At 36.9% G+C, this 23,376-nt stretch overlaps 1 protein-coding gene across 1 annotated transcript in view; it reads left to right on the top strand.

The window, feature by feature from the left end:
• The window catches only part of Tmem236 (transmembrane protein 236), a 45,987-nt gene extending 23,317 nt beyond the window's left edge, over positions 1-22,670 (top strand). The window contains exons 2-4 of the mRNA XM_046423033.2: positions 1,964-2,036; positions 5,485-5,626; positions 19,894-22,670. Coding sequence (XP_046278989.1) covers positions 1,964-2,036; positions 5,485-5,626; positions 19,894-20,477 — 799 coding nt within the window. The 3' untranslated portion in view covers positions 20,478-22,670. The remainder of the gene's footprint in view (positions 1-1,963; positions 2,037-5,484; positions 5,627-19,893) is intronic.
• Positions 22,671-23,376: the final 706 nt, after the last annotated feature.

The following is a 23,376-nucleotide window of genomic DNA, read 5'->3' as shown; positions in this document are numbered from 1 at the left end:
TTGGACATTTATCAGGACAAACCAGATTGATATACTCCCAGGGTGGGGCTACTGTACAATTCTAAATGGGAAGTTTCAGAAGCTAGGACTTAGCTCTGATCAGGCCTTTGGGACTATTTTGGGTGGTGTCTGCTCTGGAGAGATTACATTAACCCACCCACAGGGCTGGGCAGATGACAGTTTCTGCTGAGCATCTGTATCTCAGGAGTATTCCCAGAACAGTATTGATAGGGTAGGGGAGCCAACCCTCTGAGTTTCACATACCACCACCCATGAATATGGCCTTTCCAGGTCCGGTCCCCAATGCAATCATGCCCACCTGTTCAGTTTTCTGGCTGTTTTTTTTTTTTTAAGCTGGTCATGTGAGCTGCCAAACACCAAGGGAAAACAAGTTGCATTTCTCTCCCTATCTCTGACTTAAATCCCACTAGATAAATCTTCTCTGTGCCTGTTTCAATTGTGTTCTGGAAGGCACACCTTCAGATGTATGGCAGGTGCTTTCCAGAACAGTATATTTGCTGTGCTCTCCAGGATTTCTACAGCACCAAGCTGCAACCTGTGGCTCTTGCTTCACTTTCCACTTACCAGTTGAGAAACACTAGCTCACGGGTGCAACCTCCAGTTCATTTAAGTTCAGACTGCTTTTCTGTCCTACGGGATTTTCCATGCCAAATTTGTCCACTGTTTTTCTGCCTGTGCTTGCTTTATTTCTCCCCTCTGTGGTGAACCAGTGCTGCTGCCACTGCAACAATTAGCTTGGCCCCAATTTACTCCCCACCCCCCTTTGTTCAATGCAGCCAAATTTCAGAGTCCTTAGATTCTCTGTCTGATATTGAATTTCAGTGAATTCCTACTTTCACCCATCTCACTGAGGAACAGCACTCCTGCTGTATGAACTCCTAGCCAGACAGCAACTGCAAATGTAACCTTAGCTTTTCTCTGCTCTGTATTCCACCATCTTGACTTCTCCCTTAGGGGGCTGTGTATTGCAGGAACACAGGTCTGGACTCATACAAAGAAGCAAAGCTACCAATTTCAAATCCCATCATAACTGGTGTTAGCCATGTTTTGCTGGGTCTGGTGAAGAGAGAGGACATTCTACCCTGCTAACTTATGTCTACAACATCTACCATGGGGCAAGGACAGGGCCTTCATGATAGAATCAAGCAGAAATTATTAATAATTTTAAAACGTTCAAAACATATTATATAAATGTAATTAATATAAAAATGTTTTTAAGAAAAGAGAAGGTAAATATTTATCATAAAAAAACTTTTGAATTGTCTTCTCATAAATCAGTGAAGCCAAATACCATTTTAATTTTATCTCTCATAAGATATAGTATTATAGTCATAGTATATCTCAATCACTATTTGATTATTTGATTAATTTATTATGTAAGTTTTCAGAAGTGACCCAAAAAGAAGTTTGAAAAATTATGTAGTTTTATATGTGTGACTTTTTTTTTTGCTTAAAGTAAAAAATATCCAAATGATCTTTAAATGATCTTTAAGTTTCTAATAGTTTATCATTCCTAAATCTAATTTTAAAAAGTAAGTTTTACAACATGGGGTACATTATTGCTTGAGAAAGTTGTGCTATTCTTGTTTTCTTAGTTGGTCACCAGAGCTGGCTTGTCCTCTTGAGTAGGTTTTGAAGTAATGAATTATGGAAATGTTAAATGTCATTGGATGGGTACTTTGATGCTTTCAAGAGTCTGTGGTTTGTTAGTTATTCAGATTATCTGGAAATCCGTCTCCCCTTTGCTCGAGAAAACAATTCTGTTTTTTGCACATGTTCCTTTTTGCCATACTCAAACATTTGGGAAATGGAAATAGGGAAGCAGTTAGCTTCTTAGAAAAACTATAGATGAATGGAACAGGAACTGCAAAATTAGCAAAATGTAACAGGAACTGTTGATCTGGTGCATTATTGCTTTGCTTATTTTTTTCTCCTTTGCTAGGAGACCCGTTCTGATGATGTGTGTAGTACTCACCACCCTTCCCAGCTTCAGCTTTTCTATAGCAGTGACTGAGGTATGGAATTTTGATTTCTTCTGCTGCAAGGTTTTGAAATTTAAAAAGTTTCCTGTTATTGGAATTTGATTGAGCAGCATACCCCCACAAAAATTGCATAAAGCTTATGTAATCTAGTCTTCTTCCAAATGACAGTATATATTTTTTTAAGTAATGAGATAATTGTTACCTCTGTTATTGTAGAGGAAAGTTTAACATTTAATTCTGTTCTAAATGGAAAACGACAAGGTCCAGATGAATAACCTCTTACACGCTAAGATCTTTATTAAGATATCCGTGCTGGACATAGTGAGGCACACCTATAATCCCAGTGACTCAGGAGGACCTCAGGTTTGAAGCCAGCCTCAGCAACTTAGCGAGGCTATAAGCAACCCAGTGAGACCCTCCCTCAAAATAAAAAAAGTAAATATAAAGGGCTGGGTATGTGGCTTAGTGGTTAAGTGAACTTGGGCTCAATTCCTGGGGGAAATAAAAATGAAAAAAAAAAAAGATATCCCTGGGAAATGCTTTGCATATGACGTCTACTTAAAAATAACATTATGTTTTGACTAAATATGGCTTCAAAAGGGACTTAAATGGGCATCCACAAGTAGGAATATTGTAGGTACTACAATATTGTAGGTGAACATTTTATTATCCAAGAAGGTCAAAGAGGAATGTTCCACTAATCTTACTAATTTGCAAGTTGTTGAGAAATAGGAAGGGAGTAACTTGGGAGATTTCCAAGAGCTTTACAAATTCACTTTACAACCTCCAAGGAAAACTACTATAGTAAAATGCTGTTATATCTGGAGTTTTATGGCCCTTTTTGGTTCATTTCTATGATCTATCTATCGCCCCCTGTTACCTATTTTTCTTTCCTCTTTTTCTTATATTTTCACTGAGGTGTAACAAACAAAAATGTTCACAAAGCATAAATGTACCATAGTGAGTGCAAACACTACTGAGGTCAAGAAATAAAACTGAGCCCGCTCCAAACCATGCTCCTCTCAATGAGGACCTTTCCTTCCTCCCCAGAGGTAACTTCTACCTTAACTTCTACCTCATAAGTTTGCCTCTTTTTAAATTATTTTTTTAATGGAAAATCAAATTATATGTCCTATATATGTAAATGGACATATGATCTGTCTATATTATCATGTGACATATATATATGATTTTATATGTAACATAAATCATGACTGTCTTCTTTTATTCAAAAGTATGATTGTGAAAGTCATTCTTTTTTTAAATATATTTTTATTAGAGAATCATAATTGTCATAATTATACATAGTAATCGAGTCATCCATTTTTTAAATGTAGCTGTAGTTCATTGCTGTTCACTGTTTCATTCCATGAAGATATTACAGTTGGCTACATGCAATGGCACATGCCTGTAATCCCAGCGGCTCAGGAGGCTGAGGCAGAAGGATTGCAAGTTCAAAGCCAGCCTCAGAACTTAGTGAGGTGCTAAGCAACTCAGTGAGACCCTCTCTCTAAATAAAATACAAAAAAGGGCTGGGAATGTGCTAAGTGGTTAAGTGCTCCTGAATCCTTTAGCCAGTACCAAAAAAAAAAAAAAAAAAAAGAAAGAAAGATATTACAGTTAATAAATGAATGAATGAAAACATAACATAGTTGTTCTGGGCATCATAGACAAGCCCAGTCCAATATTTCAAGTTATTTATCAGTTCTACATTTGATGTTCATTTCAGTTGTTTCCAGTTTTGGCTATTAAAAATAATTCCGCTGTACACATCCTAAACAAGTCTTTTATACACATGAGACATATTTCATTTGGTTAAATTCATAGAAGTAGAACTGATGAGTCATAAGATATTCAAGTGTTTAATTGTCAACAACTAGTGCCAAACTAGTTTCCAAAGAGATTTTTACAGTACAGAACCCACTAACAAAGAATGAGCGTTCCTATTGCTATGCATGCTTACCAACACTTGAGTTGATTTGAAAGTGTCTTTTACATAGATTACAATGCCCTTGTTGGTTATGTTTTGTGCTCTTGACTTCCCTTCATACTCTTACTGATATCTTTTGAAGAACAGAAGTTCCTAACTCAAAAACAGACCATTTATCAGTTTATTTTCTTTATGAATAAAGCTTCTGGTCACATATTTGAGAAGATTTTGTTGTACTGTAAATCTGAACCTCAAAATCATAAACACATTCCACCATCTTACATTTTAGAGGCTGTGTTGCTTTTCCATTCTCTTTTGGACTGACATTCCCTCTGGAACTGATTTTTGTATATGTTGTGTACTTGAGAGCCAAATTTTATTTTATTTTTTCCAAATAACATCCAATGAACTAAGCACCAACTAGTAAAAAGCCCATCCTTCCCACATTTCTCTGTAGTCTTAGCTTTGATATAAGATGCACATACACATAACCTGGGATTTTTAGGCTGTCTGATCTGTCACATTGCCTGCTTTTTAATTCCTGTGCCAACAAACACCACACTGTCTTCATTCTTATAGCTTTATAATGGTTCTGCATACCCAGAAGAGCAAATTGTCCTATCTTCTTTTTCTTCTGGAATTTCTTTCCCTTTGTATTTCCACATAAATTTTAAGAATGCTTGTTATTTTCCACAAAAATTCAAGTAGCATTTGAATTTGCATTGAATGATATCATTTTCTCAAAAGTCTCATATTTAACTCTTTGTCATTGGTATTTAGAAATATTTCATCCATTCTGAAGAATTTTCTCCATATATAATCATCTAGTCCATAAATAATGATACTATTTTTCTTCATTTTCAGTACTTAACCTGTATATTTTTTTTCTCTAATTACACTGGCTAAGGCCTCCAATACAATGCTGTATAGAAATGGTTATGGTAGCATCTGAGAGGGAAAACCTTCAACATTTCACCATTAATATGATGCTTGCTAAGGGCTTTTTCTAGGTACCTTTTCTGCAGATTAAGGAAGAAAGCCAAGTTGTGTTCACCTGGGCTCTCCCTCCTTGGAAGATCTAAAAGGCCAAAAAGCTCTGTTTAGCAGTGGATTTGGAAGGATCGCCCATTCCACTATTACTGAGAACTGGCTATTATATTTTTGCACACATTTACTAAGCTTCATCTACAGTGAAGAACTCTTCCATTTATGGGAACCCTTATTCCCTCTTGGAAATGATTCAAAATCTTGTGCAGTTTAAAACTTGAGAAGCTTACAACCAAACTTTATATTTTTCATCATATGTGTTTATAATTAATTTAGCACTGTTAGCAGAGTATTAAAAGAATTTTGAATAAAGAAAGAACAATCAGGGCTGGGGTTGTGGCTCAGTGGTACAGCCCTTGCCTAGCATGTGTGAGGCACTGGGTTCGATCCTCAGCACCACATAAAAATAAATAAATCAAATAAAGGTATTGTGTTTATCTACAACCAAAAAAAAAAAAAAAAAGCACAATCATTGAATGAGTCTAATTGATTTTCTAAAAACAGGTTCAAAAGAACATCAATGGCTCTGCAGATTTATTGCCTGATGCCTTACCTGATCTCCCAGTATCCCTGGTTCTGTTATCCTTGATCTTGGTTGATATTATTGAAAAAATCAGGATATATCCCCTCAGAGGAAGTGAAGAGAGTAAGTATTCTCCTGAATATAAATATTTTTAAAAGTTTGATATATCTTTTATCTTTCTGCTACTCTGTTTTCTGATGGTATGTTCCATGATTCCATTTCTTGGGGTTAACATTACTGATAAAGGATTGAAAATGAAGATATCTGAACAAAACAATTTTTAAACCTCCTTTCATAGTCAGTTATTTCTTGTTTGCATTTTGGTAGTACTGATAAATAAATAAATTTTGCCAAATATTTAATGCTAAAAACTTTAGTGGTTATTCTAGCAAGGAAATTATCTAGTTCTTAAAGATTTATTTTTTTTTTCTAGGAACTGTCTTAAATCTTTAAGTTTAGATGAATTAATTTGCTATGGAAATTATTATGACTATTACAGTAATGTCCTAAAGAATTATGTGTTTTTAGTTGTGGATTATACAAAAATCAAAGCTCGCACTAATAAAACCAAGATACACCATATTCCTCCAGAGTGATTCAGTTGTTTATTCAGTCATAAATTCCTTTAGCTTACATTTAATTTCATGTCATAGTTTGTATAATATTTTATTGCTTGGCTGAGATTTTGTCATGTTATGCATTTGAAATCGGCACATATTGTAAGATCACTTCCTGATGGGATGGATAGAATGAGCTATAGAAGCATGCTTCAGAGTGACAGGGTAACTACTAGAGCCAGTCAATCATTTATGGGTTGGGCACCACCAACCACCCTCTCAGTATTTCTTGAATCACAAAATGAAAGCAAAACTGACTTGGAGGCCATCAGGAATTCTGAGCCTCTCATTTTGCACTTTGTTCTTAGGTGGGAGACGATGAGCTGTCATACTTAAAATGACACAGGTGACAAGGAAGTAAGATGGCAGTCAGCCTCTCCCTCCTCCATTGAGGAAAAACCACTCTCAATTACACCTGTTCTCCAGAGCCAAGTGTATTTGTCTTAAACTGAAGATATTTGGGAATATATAAATCCTTTAATTCATCTCTTGACTCTTTAAAACCACAAATGTATTTTGAAAGCAGACTGTGATGACTGTGTTTTCTGTTGAAGTGAAAATTCTCTTTTTTAAAATGCACATTTTTGGTGAGGAGAATAAATTAATGGCATTTTATTTCAGTTAGTGATGAATTGGAGCTTTAAAGGGGATTTTTCTCTGTATCCAGCAGTAAGGATGACTGTGGGAATCAAAATAAAGGATTTCAAAGAAGTTGGTCTTGGAGAAGACTCCAGAACATCTTATACAATTGATTTTTATTTTAAGATGCTTCTTTTTGAGCTCTTTTTTGCCCAAATGTAGAGGGTTAATTATATATGGTTTAATAGTTCCACCAAAAAAACCAACATTTTAAAAAATACCTTTGTAAATATTAAGGGTACATACATACACATTTCGATGCAAACTTTTAACTCAGTCTCCTACACATTTTAACATGCATGTTACTATAATAAATTATGTGAATTTTTAATTCATGGGGTATTGCCATTTATCCCCTGGGACTTAACTTAATAATTAAAAACATTAAGATATAAATCTTGGGTGGGTACCAGGGATTGAACTCCCAACAACAACAACAAAAAGATATAAGAGATTATTTCAATAATTTTGTATTTGTTTGGATTGGTCTTGTGGCCTAAAATATAATGTACTTGGGAAAAAGTTTTATGGGCAGCTGAAAATATATATTTATCTATTGTTTTTTTACAATATTCTGTAGATATCAAGTCCACTTTACAGTATCTTTTAAACATAGGTAAAAACAGGGCTAATTTTTGCAACTGAAAGCTAAATGATATCATGTATAATTAGTATCTCATGATCACAATGCATTTGGAATAATCACCATGGCAAACCTGTGGATATTGGATTTTGAGAGAGCAGAATTAGAAATAAAATGATCCAACAACAACAACAAAAAAGATACAAAACTTAATACATAGATTGGAACCTAAGCAAGTATACTCTAAATATAGTATTATTCCATGTAGGACTTCAGAATCAAAGAAATGGGGTGTGAATGGATGGTGAATAAGGTTTAGACAATTTGGGAAAAGTAAGAACGTTCTGTGCTCTATTTAGATAATTTGAAATACATACATATCAATTAGTTTGTGGAAGTCTGGACTTTATACTATATCAAACTAAGGTAGACTAAAATGCTTGGATTTATGAACATTTATATCCTCCTTACTAACTTAATTCAAAGCTACAAAATTTTGATCTTTGTGTATCTTTTCTTTTTCCAAGTCTTAAATAAAATTATTCTTTACATTATTTTATGTATGAAATATGGAATAGAAAGTTTCCCATTTGAAACACCAATATTACCATTGGAAATACCTCTATATCAATTGATTGCCGTGTCACAGTTTCTGAACACATCCTTTTGTGTCTGTGATAATATCACAGATATACATAGGCCTGAATAATATCAATCCCAAGTGATATAAACAGATGACAAGAATAAAATTATAGTTTGACTGTTCCCCCCTTACTGGTCTGTGGATACAAATGTGTGCACCTTAATATTTCCATCTCAAGTTTGCTAGCTGAGTTCCAACCTTTTAAAGACAGGACCTGCACCTCCTCTTCCTCTCCCATCTTGTTCCCGTTCCTAATTTAAAACCAGATCCGTGGTGGGTCTCTTCTGTTCTCATGTGTTGGTTCAGGCTATTGGACATCCAGTTGCTCCTGCTTTACTATTAGCTGCCCCTCTGGGGCACAGAGTCCCGTGTGCTGCTTCCCACCATGCCTGCTGGTCCCTGCCCTAAACATGGTTAGTCCTGTGGTTGTCTTTGGGATATGACTTGATGCCCTGTGGTGCTTTAATAGACTGATTAAAGCTGCCAGTTAGAATATTGACTTCAATCCACTGAATTCTATTTTTCTGGAGATGTTTAGAGACTTCTTTTGTTTGGAAACACAGTCTTTTATCCCCAGAATGTACATGTATCAACAGTTTGCCTGTCGATTTCAAATAATGGCCCTTCTTTTCCACTGGGAACTGCCGCTGTCCTATTGAGCCAGACTCCATTTTATGAGGTATCCCCCCCCCGCCCCCCGGCTCCATGGGGGACTCATACTTTCTCCTTACACGAGGATTCCCTATATTGTCTGAACCTGTAATCATGGTCATTATTTGATTCTTCTCCCCTGCCACTACCTAGATTCCTCAACCCCCCTATAAACCAGCAGATACAAACAGATCCATCATGAAGGTATGTCCATGGCTAGGAGTTTTCAATCCTACCTGTGGGACTTCCTTAAACAGTATTCATAGTCCAGCTTGGACACCACATTACAAAATGGTATAAGAGAAGATATAGTTAAACTACTATGGGGCTATAGGGGAAGAAACGCTTAATTTTTCTCTACAGTGTTAGAGGTCAGAAAGGACAACAGTAGGGATCTGGGGTTTGTAGGAGTTGTAGATGAACACGGTGAAGAAAGTTTTTGACATCAGAGGACGGTTACACCTCAAGGAACTCAGGTGTACATATAGGTGAAAGGGTGTGTTTGGGAAGTACAAATAACTTCAGCTGGATTTCACACCCTGAATCAACAAAACTGTTGCCACAGTGGAAATGACTTTCTTAAAATAAATTGCTACTTGCTTATCAAGTTGTCATTTGGAAACCTATGAGGCTGCTTTCGGGAGCTGCTATGAAAACCTGGGTAGAAGGTAATAGTGGAAGTGGGAGAGGTTGAATTGGGGTGTCTAGAGGATCCAATTTCTACTTCAACCAGATTAGGAATGATAAGTAAGATTTCACCTGAAATACAAATGCTAAATATTTTAAAACCAATACTCTAAGGCCTTCATTTAGAACTGCTGTACTCATTTCTAGAGTAGTGGTCAACTCTTTTCCTCTCTAGGTCTAGTTCTCTGGGAATTGTGACTTTGCACAGTGCTCTGGGAAAATTCAGCTTTGCTGGTAAAGTAGGCCCATCATGGTGGACTCTACAACCTCTGAGGCACAACATTTATGAAAAGCACATAAGTTTTTTAATATGCCATTTCACATTGTCTTGATTTTAGTGTCGTATTTTTTCAAAAGGATACATATCCATTTTCATAGAAATAAAAAAGGGAAGTTGACCATAATCCCATAATCTAGAGATTTATAATTAAGAGCATCTTATTGTATAGTGTTCAGTTAATGGATTTTGTAACTTTTTTTTCTTTATAATATGTAGGTAGGTGTTATTCTTGTTATTACATAATCACCCCCTGCATCATTTTTATTGGTCAAATAGTATTCCATCATGTTAGTGAACCATAATATATTTAGCTAATCCTCTGTTGTTGGACACTTATATTTGCTCTGGGTTTTACTGTTATAAGCACTGCCACTGCCAAAGGACAAGGTATGGTTAGAATGAATGAGGCCATGTGTGTTTGAGTTGGGGAGGGGAGACAAGTTATGGTAGAGCACACTCATGTATTATAAGGCATAGGTTATCTGGGAGCCAGAAATCACTCAGTGAGGTAACCGGCCAAAAAGAAGCTGGGGATGGAGAGAGTTAACTGCTACTGGATAAGAGCCGAATGATATCAGGATGATGACTGCAGAGTGTCCTCAAAAGACCTGGAGCATCTGCTCATGCCCAGACTTCTTGGCAACAATGCTGCCCGAAGAAAGTGACTATTATGAACTGGCTGCACATGTGGAGAGATATAGAAGGGGCCCATAAGGGGATCCTACAAACAGTACCGTGTGGTAAGAGTGATTTGGCTACATTAGAGCTCACTGCCGAGTCAGAAGTGATTTGCTGGAGATGAAGTCAACAGGCTATTTGATTGGAAAACCTCAGCACTTGCAAAGGAGGTGGTTTCCACTGTCACATCAGTGAGAGGTGCCAGGTATGGTGTTGGCAGGGTAAAGTTTTCAAATAAATCTGCTCACAGGGGCCCGAGTCCAGTTCCTTCTGTGCAGTCTCTTTAATACCCAAAGACTTAAGCCAAGTGCTACAGGGACCTCAGTAGCACAGATGATTCTTTCCGTAGGTCAAATGCTTAGATGCAGAATTTCTGGCTCAATGACCACATAAGATTTTAAGGCTTTTTATGTCAGTAATCAAATTGCTTTCTCTAAAAAAAAAAATGTTCTAATTTACCTTCTAAATGGCAGTGTAAGGAAACACCTGCTTCTATTCAACCTTGTAACTTATTCCATTTTATCTTTGCCAATTTCACAGGCAAATAGTATCTTATTACCTTCATAGTTTGCTTTTATAAAGTAGAAGACATGTTTGACATTTTCTCATAGGTTTCTTTTTTTGCACTTTAAATTTAAAGAAAAATAATGTATTTATTTCCTTGATATGTTTTTCTGATGGTATATCCATTTTTTTGAACTAATGATTCACGCGTTCTATAAATGTTAAGGAAGTTTTGTCTGTCATATATGTAGCACGTATTTCAGAGTTATCATTTGCCTTTCGGTTTTACTATGATTTATTTATTTATTTATTTTTTGTGGTGCTGGGTATTGAACCCAGGGCCTATTTGCATGTAAGGCAAACACTCTACCAACTGAGCTATATCCCCAGCCCCTACTATGATGTTTTTGATGCCAAGATTTTTACTCTCTTGGGTTGGGGATGCGGCTCAAGCGGTAGCGCGCTCGCCTGGCGTGCCTGCGGCCTGGGTTCGATCCTCAGCACCACATACAAACAAAGATGTTGTGTCTTCCAATAACTAAAAAATAAATATTAAAATTCTCTCTCACTCTCTCTTTAAAAAAAAAGATTTTTACTCTTGGCATAGTTTAAGCTATCATTCTTTATTGGTTCAGTCTTTGGTATTATGCTTAAAAAGTCTTTTTTATTTTTACTGAAAGTGTAAATTATTTATCAGTTATTTTTTCAAAAAGTTATATTTAAATGTTTAATGAAGAAAAGTTGAATTCTCTATGGAGTGCAAATTGGTTAACGTAAAATTGCCAATAAATTAAACATGTTAATTGTTTTGGTCAGCTTTTTCATCACTGTGACCGAAAGACCCAACCAGCACAATTTTAGGGGAGGAAAAGTTTATTGAAGGGCTCACAGTTTCAGAAGCCTCAATCCATACACAGCAAGCTCCATTCCTCGGGGGTCAAGGTTAATCAGAGCATCATGGTGGAAGAGTGTGGTGGAGGAAAGTAGCTCACATGATGATCAGAAAGCAAAGAGAGAGGCTCCACTTGCCAGATACAAATATATACCCCAAAGTCACGCCCCCAATTCCCACTTCCTCTAGCCACAATTTACCACTTCAGTTACCAGCTAATTCCTATCAGGGGATTAATTCACTGATTGGGTTAAGACTCTCACATCCCAATCATTTCTCCTCTGAACTTTCTTGCATTGTCTCATATCTGAGCTTTTGGGAGACACCTCACATCCAAACCATAACAATAATCAATATATTAACTTACGTGATCTGGCAAACTGTTTTTATTTATGCTTCTATCTATCTTATTTCTTTTTAGTACCAGGAATTGAACTCAGAGCCACTCAGCCACTGAGCTACATCTCCAACCCTATTTTGTATGTTATTTAGAGACAGGGTCTCACTGAGTTGTTTAGCGCCTTGCTTTTGCTGAGGCTGGATTTGAACTTGCGATCCTCCTGCCTCAGCCTCCTGAGCTGCTGGGATTACAGTGTGCCACTGCATCTGGCTAATTTTTATCCATTTTTCCCAATAGCTACAATGTTTCAAACAAACAAACAATAGTGTGCTTTACAAACATAAATGCAAAGTATAACCATTCATATCAACTAATTCTGAACCGTTGGGGATGGGAATTAGGCATGTACAGATTTTCAACAAGAAAATCTCATTAAATGATTCTAATTTTTTAATCTCTAATTAAGGGCAGGGCAGTGTTTTTCATCCTTGGCTATATATTAGAATCAACTATGGAGCTTTAAAATGTTTTGACACCAAGGTGCATCCTCATATATTTGCATCCTGGAATGAAAGCCAGGCACTAGGAATTTTTAAAACTCTCCAAGGGGTTTACAATCATGAAAGTAACAAGGAAGAATGAAAAGAAAGCAGGCAGAGGGAAATTACAACTAATGATGCCCTGTTTTTCTTTTCTTTTCTTTTTTTTTTTTTTTGTGAAACAGGAAGCACATTTTCTGCTGAGAACAGTGGAGATGAGTGATAGGGAGACTAACAGAATGTAGAAGCTCTGGAACGATTGCTACAGGGTGGGAGTGAAGTGGGCCAGGGCCAGGGAGAGGGGTAAATGAGCCAGGCTGAGGTTACAATAAGGAGTGAAACAGGGAGTGTGTTCTGCCACCAGTCAAGATTATGTGGGTTTTTTTTTTTCGGTGATAGGTAGAAATCTGGGCATTGATTGTAGAAAAGGTAGAACTATAAAACGGATCCAGGTTTAGGAGTTTGTAGAGCAGGAAAAGGAACTGTTCCTTCCTGTATTATTTCTTCTTGATATTGACTTGTCAAAACAATTTGTTAGCCTGGCATGGTGGAACGCACCTGTAATCTCAGTGGTCAAGAGGCTGAGGCAGGAGGATCTAGAGTTCAAAGCCAGCCTCAGGAAAAGCAAGGTGCTAAGCAGCTCAGTGGCACCTTGTCTCTAAGTAAAATACAAAAAACAAAAACAATTTGCTTTTCCATATATTTTTTAAATGATGCTGGGGATCAAGCCCAGGGCCTCACACATGCTAAACATGCTTTTTATCCAGCCCCCAAGCACAATTTTAAAAAATGAATGGCAGTGATGATTTTATCAAAATTTGAAGTTATTTCTGAGGAGTCGGGGCCATCTGTTAACACATATGCAGGGGCTCTTAATTGTGGGTGCCCAGCAGCATGATACACACACATGAACTCTGTCTACAGATAGGAAGAGGAGAACCTACCATCTGTAAACTTTTAAAGCTCCATAACAATCCTGATGCCCACTCTGATAAGAATCTTCAATTATAAAAAGTATTAGGAGCTGTGACTAATATCAAGGTAAAAGTCGAGAGGCCAAATCTAAATTCCTAAAGGAACTCACTTTCCAGATTTTCTTGAAATATAATAGATCACACCTTAACTGGTTAGAATGCAAGAGATGTCACAAAGGTTGAAAGTGGGGGTGGGGGCAGGAATGGCAGGGGGTGGGGAGCTTTTTCTGAATAAAATGAATGGCATTTTGAGTTCCTCTTTGTTTCTTTTTAAGAAATAGCTTATTATACAGTATGAGTCCAGAGTGAGCTGGATTTCCATAACACAGTGTTTTGCAATGTGTCCAGGGATGACAGTGAGGAACACTGTGTTCAGGGCCATGCCAAGAAGGGAGGGTATTTCCTTCCTCGCCCTCCCGGAGCTATGTAGAAGAAGGAAGTTTCAGGAAAGTGTGTCAGTTCCAGGAGCTTTTCTTCTCAAGAAATAAGTGGTCATTTACTAGGCGAGGGCAAGAGGAGGATAGAATTTCTGATTTATACCTTCTAATGAAGTACCAGCTGTCAGGATTAGATCCATGGGGGTTGGGCCAAAACCTCTCATGGAGTAAGCCCTGAGCCAACAGACATGGGACATCAGAGGCCATCAAAATTTTTCTTGAGTGAAGGCTCCATCCGATTGGGAGAGCTATGCATAATTTTAACAATTTGTTATTATATTGTTCATTTTCTCCTAAACAGGCAAAAAAGAAATGTGTGCAATTTTAGTATGTCCAATGAAACATGTGAGGGTGGCAGAATATTGTCCAAGTAAATTTTCCCGAGACTGATAGGAAAAGGGGAACATAAAAGTTCAATATGCATTTCTTTTGAATGCTCAAATTTGATTTTTCCATGTCATTAGTAACCTCAGTTTGAAATGAAAGGTCAATGATTTTTCAATATCTAAATTTTCTGGTCTTGGATTTTGAAGAGTTAATTCCTGGCCTAAGGTGCAGATGTCCTTGGTCATTCTTTGTTCACATTGTATGTATATTAATAGTGGGGTCCTTTCTCTAGGAACACTGTTTTCTCCTGCTCTGCTTCCACTGTTATCTTAGGGTGCCAAGTCCCCCTATTTCTGAGCGTGTGCATGGGTTATTGTCGGGGGTGGTGATAAAGTCTTTTCCTATGAACTCAAAGACAGTCTTCTCGGAATCACACATCTGCCCTTTTCTTGCCTGCCTGGTGACCTCTGGGATGACTGCTGCCTGAGAGTCTTCTGAAATGCTTTGAACCATTGCTGCTGCTGCTGGTACCATCTGTCTGTCTGCCTGAATCCTGCTGGGCTATGCAAGTGCCACATCACCCTGGCATGCTCTGCTGGGCTCCATGCCACGTTACATCTTCTCTTACCATGAGCTATGCAGGTTCCCAAGGCTGTGCTGCCAGCTTCTCCTGATGGCTTCCAGGGCTTGTTCGTGGAATCAGTCCATATGGACTTGCTTAAAGGGCTCTCTCTAGGACTGGGGCCAGAGCAGTAGCAATCTGAGGCAGAGCAGGGCGATTGGAGTGGTGGGCCCTGTGCAGGCCTCTAAAGTCCTTCAACCTGTTGACTGTAGGGGGATTGCTATTGGGCCAGGCTTTTATGCTTTGGGTCACTGATCTCAGTGCAAATTGACTTTCTCCTCAGTGTGGCCACCCCTATTAGATAGGTACCACATTTCTGCATTTATTACTTCATGATATTACTTGCCTTCCTCCCTCAATGAGTGTATGGTGTCAAAGTAACAATATTTATAATTTTCCTTTGTATGTACTCTAATTTGTTGCCTTTATCCTTCCTGTTCTCATTCTCTGAGAGCATTGACTAAAACTTCTGTGCATGCTTGTTTTTTTAAAAAAATTATTTTAATAGAACTATTAATTTTCTTCTCTAGATTTTCTTTTCAGTGTTATGACTGAATCACTCAGTTAGATTTCTTAATTAGAACATTTTCTGCTGAAGGAAAAAACGAATCTGGAGACTATTAATCAAGACTGGCCATACTTGGTTTCCGAGTAATTCTTTGTCTTCTAGTTGCTGAGAAATGAGTCAGAATCTTATTATATGTCAGCTGCCTTTATGCTGACCTCACGGTCCTTTTTTGACTTCCGTCTCCTCTAAGTGAGTCTGTCTATTGCCCAGATATTTTCAAAGGCTTTCTACTTGGAATAAAGACCAAAACTTTCCTCCTGGCCCTTAAGGATGTATCTAATCAGTCTCTGCCACAGACAATGTGGTATAGTGGTTAAGGTTTGGGATCCAAATTCTGGTTTTTCTGCTAGCCTGCTGTGTGACCTCGGGAATAGTCCTTAGTCTCTCTTTGCCTCAATTTACTCATCTTGAAAATGGGAATATAATAGCATCTACATCTTAGGATTTTTGTAAGTGAGTTAATGCACATAAAAAGCTTAGAATACTGATCAGTATGAAGAAAGCACTTCATAAATATTGACCCCTCTCCTTTTCCTCTGCCTTTCCTGCTTCCCTAACCCCTCCCTGAACTCTCCCCTCATCTCATGCTACTGGAAGAATCTTTACACATGCTGTTCCTACCACCTGGAAAGTTCTTTTTGCACTTGTCCCCTAATTAATCCCTATTTATTCTTCCTGTCTCTGCTTAGTCGTCGCTGCTCAGATGAGCCTCCCTTGGCTCCATAGGCCAATTTGAATCCCCTGAGATAGTCTCTCATTTCAGAAGTTCCAGTCACTTCTTCGTATCCATAGTTTCTGCATCTGAGGATTCAACCAGCCATGAACCAAAAGTATTGCGGGGGGGTGGGGGGGGGAAGAAGGTGGTACATGGCAGGGGTGGGGGCGGGGGGGGGCAGGAGGGTGAGTCTTGAGCATCCATAGATTTTGGTTCCCATGGGTGTTTAGGAACCAGAACTGAGGGATGACTCTATTTTCCTTTCAAAGACCTGTCACCATTTATTATTTTGTATTTATTGGTATGAGCAAAGGAGACTCATAGGCAGGAGGAGCAGACTGTCTCCATACTATTTGCCATCTCTTTGGCTGATGTCCAGTTTAGGCTCCATGCAGCACTTGAACACCCAGGCAGCTGGCAGTCCAACTAGCACATTGCAATATCAGCTTCAGTCCTGATTTGTGACTCCTCTTTCTTTTCTTCCCTCTTGATTGAGGTAACTCATGTGTTCCTGTTGTCTTTGTAGGAGGAATACATAGTCACATAGAAAATGCCTCACTACCGGTTTGTCAGGTTGTGTTGTATTCATTCCTCCTAAACTATCATAGACTTTTAGGGAACAAGTTAGAAGTAGAACTAAAGCAATAGAAATAGTAGTAAAGTCAAATAGATAGGAGTGAGCTACTTCCACATTTGTCTGCTTACCAGATAACACTGTCTCAATTATTTAGTTTGCAGTGAAGCTAAAAAGTAATTTCAGCAACTGACATTAGATATGGAGAGCTATGCAGAGTAGCTACTATATTTACTTGTTACAGTCACTGTGATCTCTTAGTATATGAGTGGATTGCTCTCTTCATGCCTATATCTTTTAGGGATGCATACACACACACACACTAACTAAAATAGAACAAGTAACAAACTAACAACAGGAAAAAGAATCTCAGCTCTAAGTGGAAGTTTATAAAGTATTAATTTGAAGAGGAACCTAATCACAGAGCCAAAGGGAATAATATTGAGCATACAAATGTTTACATAATATTGTGTATACAAATGCTTAGAGATATGTTTGCTGATCCAAACCAGTGACAAAAAGATTTCTTGGCTTTTTAACTCACCTTTGCCCTGCTGGGAAGGCAACAGAAATTTCCAGTTAATAGTTCCTGGACCTTTTTGCTGGGAAAAACAAAAAAACAAAACCTGACAGAGTCCCTGTACCTCAAAATCTGAACTAATCCATATTAAATTGAAAAGAGGACAAAATACACATGGATTAGAGTCTAATATCTCATCAAAAATGAACTCCAGCGTGGAACTCATTGTTCATACCCATAGCTCTTACTCTCAGCTGTTATTAATCTCACTGACTGTTTAGAAAATGTTAATGTTTCACTTCTTAAATGACCAGCCACTTCCTGGCCTTGAAACAATGCTGAATTTGCAATCATCTTTCAAAAGTCCAAATCATACACTATGGCTCTTCATGTTCACAAAGGGATTTAGATTTTCATTCAAAGAACTTTTTCTACTAAGGAAGGTGAAGGAGAGTTCTCCACAGCATGACGTATGCCAAGAAATTTGTGTATTTTTAAATTGCTGCATTATACATAGTAGTGGGATTCACTGTGACATATTTATGCAGGGTGTCACACCCAGTACCTCCACTTTCACTCCCCTGAACCTCTTCGGCTATTCTACTGTTTTCTATTAAGAACCATTCTTTCTCTATTGATTTTTTAAAAAATTAAATGAGAAGGGCAAGTGACCTTCTAAGTTTAAAAAGAGATAATTTCATGAATAAATAATAATAATATGTATTATTTTACCTCTGACTTGAGTATTGTTTGTTAAGATGATACCCACTGAAGCCACTGTGACTTCTGAGGTTTGTAAAGAGGTTTCAAAGAATCATGGGTCCTACTATTTACTTATGAATAATTCACACCAGAACTAATGTTTCATTAAGAATTTAGATAATCTTTTTAGTTAATAAAAATACTCAATTCAATCTTAAAATTTAAAAATAGTTAGTTTTATGACAACAAATTTTATTGTGTCCTTTAACAAAACACTCCTGTCATCACCAAGCATTTTATTACTCCTTAATCATAATTTATTTTAAAATGTTCTTGTTTTCAGCTCAGTGCTGTTCAAAACAAATTTTTATTGATTTTTGTCTCTTTGACCTTTAGAGCTATTCAATCTAATGACTCCCTTTAAATTCGGTCTTATCAGGTAACTTGGCAGCTGAGTATGTTCACTGCGTAAACTTTATCAAGGCCTGGCGAATTCCTAGCAACAAAAATAATGCTTAAGGAGATAAGTGTTTGAAAAAGAATGTGCTATACCTTTCATGTATGAAATCAGTGCCATTGGGCTGGAGATGTAGTTCAGTGGTAGAGCACTTGCCTAGCATGCATACAACCCTGAGTTTAGTCCCCCGCATCAAAGACAGAAGCAAAAATGGACAGTGCCATCAACATCTGGTGTGGGTCTTGAGATTTGAGGGTCCCTTCATAATCTCCAACCTCCACACTTTACTCTGATTCTCTAGTGATTATACAGATTCCCTCTTACTGTTAAACTCCCCACCTACAGAATGGGGGTGAAGTGACTCTCGTCAGTCTGTTTATCTTACAAAATGGTAAAGTTGGACTGGTGAACTTTTAATTTGATTTTTTGATACTCATATATTTTGTAATGCTTTTAGACTGGTAATAGCAGCTTTAAGGTTAAGAGTTGTCAATTAGAGTCAAAGAAATCTGGGTGTGGATTCCAACTCTGTGCATACTAACTGTGTATGGATTTAACCTCCTGGGCCTCAGTTTCCAATTTGTAAAATGAGATACTCTTATTTTGTCCTGAGGACTAAATAGTGCATAAAAGCATTTAACTCAGTAAAAATAATGGCTGTTACAATAAAATGGTAAAAATGACTTAGACTGAGGAGAGGCGTTGGAGAAAATAATGCTAAGTTAGCTGACCCCCAAATGCCAAATGTTTTCTCTGATATATGGTGACTGACACATATGGGGAGGGGAGGGGGAGCATGGGAGGAATAGAGGAACTCTAGATAGGGCAGAGGGGTGGGGGGGGAAGGGAGGGGGCAGGGGGTTAGCAATGATGGTGGAATGTGATGTGATGGACATCATTATCCAAAGTACATGTTTGAAGACACAAATAGGTGTGAATATATTTTATATACAGAGATACGAAAAATTGTGCTCTAATTGTGTAATAAGAATTGTAATGCATTCTGCTGTTGTGTATTTAAAAAATAAAATCAATTCAAAAAAGTACTTAGGATTCATAACCAGAAAGACACTCAGACACTAAGAACCTTCTCAACCTCTGTATTTTTTTCAGCATGCAGCACATTTTTATATTCTGTGTGAAAAAAATAGGCTTCAAATAAGGAAACCACTAACAATTTTCTTTTAACTTGAATTTTTAGATTATCGTTGTTGTTGTTGTTGGTACCAGGGATTGAACTCAGGGGTTCTTTACCACTCTTATTTCAAGACAAGGTCTTACTAAATTGCTGAGATGGCCATGAACTTGTGATCCTCCTGCCTCAGGCTCATTTGGATCATATACACGCACCACCATGCTGGGCAAATTTGGGATTTTTAAATTTTAATACAGTTTATATTAAAATTTTAAATTAAAATGTAAATAAATCCATTGATTGCAGGCAATGAAGATGGGCACATCCACACAACCTCTTTGCAACAAATAAAAACTGTGACGGAGCAAGTGAGACAAAATGAAGTCAGCCCTGCGTCTCCCCAGAGAGCCAACCCCATCCAAGTGTCGCGGCCACTAGGAGCAGTGACTCAAAGGCATGTTCCCGTCTTAGTGGGACCCCAGGAGCCCTCCTTTGACTCTGGAATCCTGAGAACAATGTCCCGCAGAGATGTCCGGGCAGAGGTATTCCTGTGGAGCTTTCTGCTGTGGTCAGACACCGTGGAAATGTTGCGTGTTGCTGGTCACTCGGCTGTGTACAAGTCGGGCTGGCTGTACCCAGTCTACATATTCAGTTTCATTTCTCTTCTTCGAATAATATTCACTCCCAAGAACCCTCTTCTGAATTCCTTGGGCATCCTACTACAGGATTTACCCTTTGTTTTTGTGAGACTTAGTTTAATTATTGTCCTGGGGACTATTACACCCATACTGGGACTTTGTAAAAATATACTAGTGACTCTCTCTTATGTTTACTTCAATTACTTAACCAAACTCAGGGTTTTCTCTACCTTTGAAGCATCTCCATTTTAAAAAGAAAGGAAAAACCCCGAGACTTCATTGAGCATATGTGCACATTTGTAATAATTTTTTTTTCTGTTTGTACTATACAAAGACATGAAGGATAGATTGTAGAGAAAAAGCATTTTTAATAACTATAGCATATCAATTTTATATATAAAAATGGTGCTAAATTTAAGCAGTTATATTCATATAAGTGAGCTACAATGGATCACAAGAAAATGTTAGTAGTTAAGTTTTTTCTTAAAGCACTCTTTAATAAAGATTTTTTAAAAATGGAAATGTTTACCCTGTAATTTAGCTCAAGAATGAGGTATATCTTTTACATTAAGAAGTTGCATGAGGGCTGGGGTTATACCTCAGTGGTAGAGCACTTGCCTTGGATGTGTGAGGCGTTGGACCCTCAACACCATATAAAAATAAATAATAAAATAAAGATATTGTGTCCATCTATAACTAAAAAATATTAAAAAGTTACGTTAATTTATTAAAATTAGTTTTTAAGAAATATACCTGAAGTTATTGAATACTTTTAGATTCAACTTTCTTTAAATCTGAGAATTGAAGTTGTAGGGATTCCTTCAAACATAGAATTATACACACACACGACTATTTTTTCTTTATTGCAGTGCTGAGGATCAATCCCAGCTCCTCATGCATGTTAGCCAAGTATTTGGTCACTGAGCAACTATATCTCTCAACCCTGAAATTACAGTTTTCCTCTGCTGCAAGTGACTTTTATACATAATTGATTGATTTCATGAAAAGCAATTTACTTTAACAGATATTTGACACAGTTTAAGTTATTTTGCTAGTGGTGTAGTACTAACGTGAGTGTTGTTTAATATAATGAAGTCAACATACTTCAACAATCTGTGGTACTATGTCATGAATACCTTGAAACCTTAAAATAATTATGTACATAATCACATAATTTGCTTTCACAGTGTTGGGACACTCTGATATCCGCAGCTGGGGCTCACCATTTGATAATGGAATCTTGTGAGCAACTTGTGTCTCCAGAACAATGATTTTCTAACCAGTTTCTTCAGTGACATGGTAACAGGTAGTGTGAGAATAGCTAAGTGATCTTGTGTGCCTTACTTTCCATCAAATGACCCCCAGGCTCACTTTGCCAGGTTTTATGGTTTTTCTCACACTGTAAGAGAAGGTCTACTGTCAAAAGCTTGACTGCTAGCATTATGATTTGCAAAGGTTTTTTGACCACTGTGGGATGCATGTAAAACTTGAACTAATACTACTTCTACTTTAATAGGATTGAGTCAATGAAAGAATAAGTAATTCCCTTAGCATATTGTCTGAAAACAATAATAACTTGATAAATCTTGCGTATTTAAGGGCACTGTCCCCAAGAAGCAAGCAACTAGATGCATTGTTTTAATTTTCCTCTTTGCTTTTCTGCATCCCTGCATATCCTCTGGGAATGATAATTTAAGCTTTGCATTTGTGAAAAATAATATGTAAAACCTTAAGGCTACCTAAGGCTATAACTTCAAGTGTTGTTAAGTTCAAAAATGAGCAATTTGCTGACTCTTCAAAGTGAATATAGGCATTCTTTCATTAGATGCGTGAATATCCCTCCTATGAGTTCTCATATAAACCAAATTGTAGCATGTTTTCTAAGTCTTTAATTATGTGTTTTTTACCTTGAGTTCCTCCTTGATCTGTAATGTTTTAAAGAAAGACCTCAGAGCATGCTGCTTAACAATGCACATCTTTATCTGTCAATCTTACGAGTATTTATAATACTCATAACCTAAAAAAATACATAGTACACATAAAATTTCTTTCAAATTCTTCCATGGCAATATTTTTTATTAAGAAAATTCTATATAACTAAGTGATTGATTGATAATATTCCTCAATATGAAATATTTTACAGAAGTGTGTATTAATCTTTGTATTGAAATTATAAATTCAAAAGTATTACTTGAGTTTAGAATGCATTTTGTATGTAGTGTATGAATATGAATGTGCCTGATATTTGGGAAGTGGCAACACTTTGAATAAGTAATGAAGGCAAGTACGAAAGATTATGTGCAGGAGGAAAAGAATTGTGAATCTAATTGACTTCAAGTCTATGGTATTTAAGTAAACATTACAATAAATTATGCTAATGAAACACTTATAATTCTACATTGTGTGATTAAAAGTTATGTTATTAAAATTGTATTGTGATTCTCATAGCTTCTATGGTTATTGGTATTAAGGCCCATATACATTTTGAACATGATAAAAAGTTTACTTTTCTGCTATTTAAAAACATTTCTGGAAAAACGTAGCCAGATCTATAGTATGACATTTCATCCCAAGTAATATTTGAAGCCCAACTGATAATTATGTCCTCATTAAACATTCATATAAAGTTAATTGTTGAAAGATACACTTGCATTTTTTTCTATGATCAGATATATCGTATGATGTAATGATTTTTATAAACATTCTTTAATAGATTTTTTAGTGTCTTTTTCTAAAAGCTTGTGTTGGAAATTACAATGTGTGAATGTTAGTCTTTTTTTTTTTTTTTTTTTTACATATACAGGCCCCTTTTCACTGAGTGACAATTGCAATAGGTCATAGAAAAGGAAAGGGAAATGAGACAGTTTGTCGAATGTGCATTTTATGTTGGGCATTGGGCAGTTTGCTTAACAATTATTATCCTGTGTAGTAAATCTTGGAGCAGGACTTGACTCAGTGAATGTCATTGTAGGCATTGAAATATGCATTGAGTTAAAATTTTAAAAATGGCAATATATCACTTAGAAACTATACTGCCTGAAAATAAGTACTTTTGCCATAAATAACAAAAAGAAAATGCTTGTAATATCCATCGCTGGAGCCATTTTATTTTATGAAATGTTTTTTTATTTGCTAATTAAATTTGTATGGT

This window comes from Marmota monax, unplaced genomic scaffold (genome assembly GCF_021218885.2).
Source record: "Marmota monax isolate L192 unplaced genomic scaffold, Marmota_monax_Labrador192_F-V1.1 WCK01_AAM20220418_F8-fsc00098, whole genome shotgun sequence".
NCBI classification, from domain to species: Eukaryota; Metazoa; Chordata; class Mammalia; order Rodentia; family Sciuridae; genus Marmota; species Marmota monax.
The sequence above is the reverse complement of the archived record's forward strand: the minus strand, read 5'-3'. Positions and strand labels throughout refer to the sequence as shown.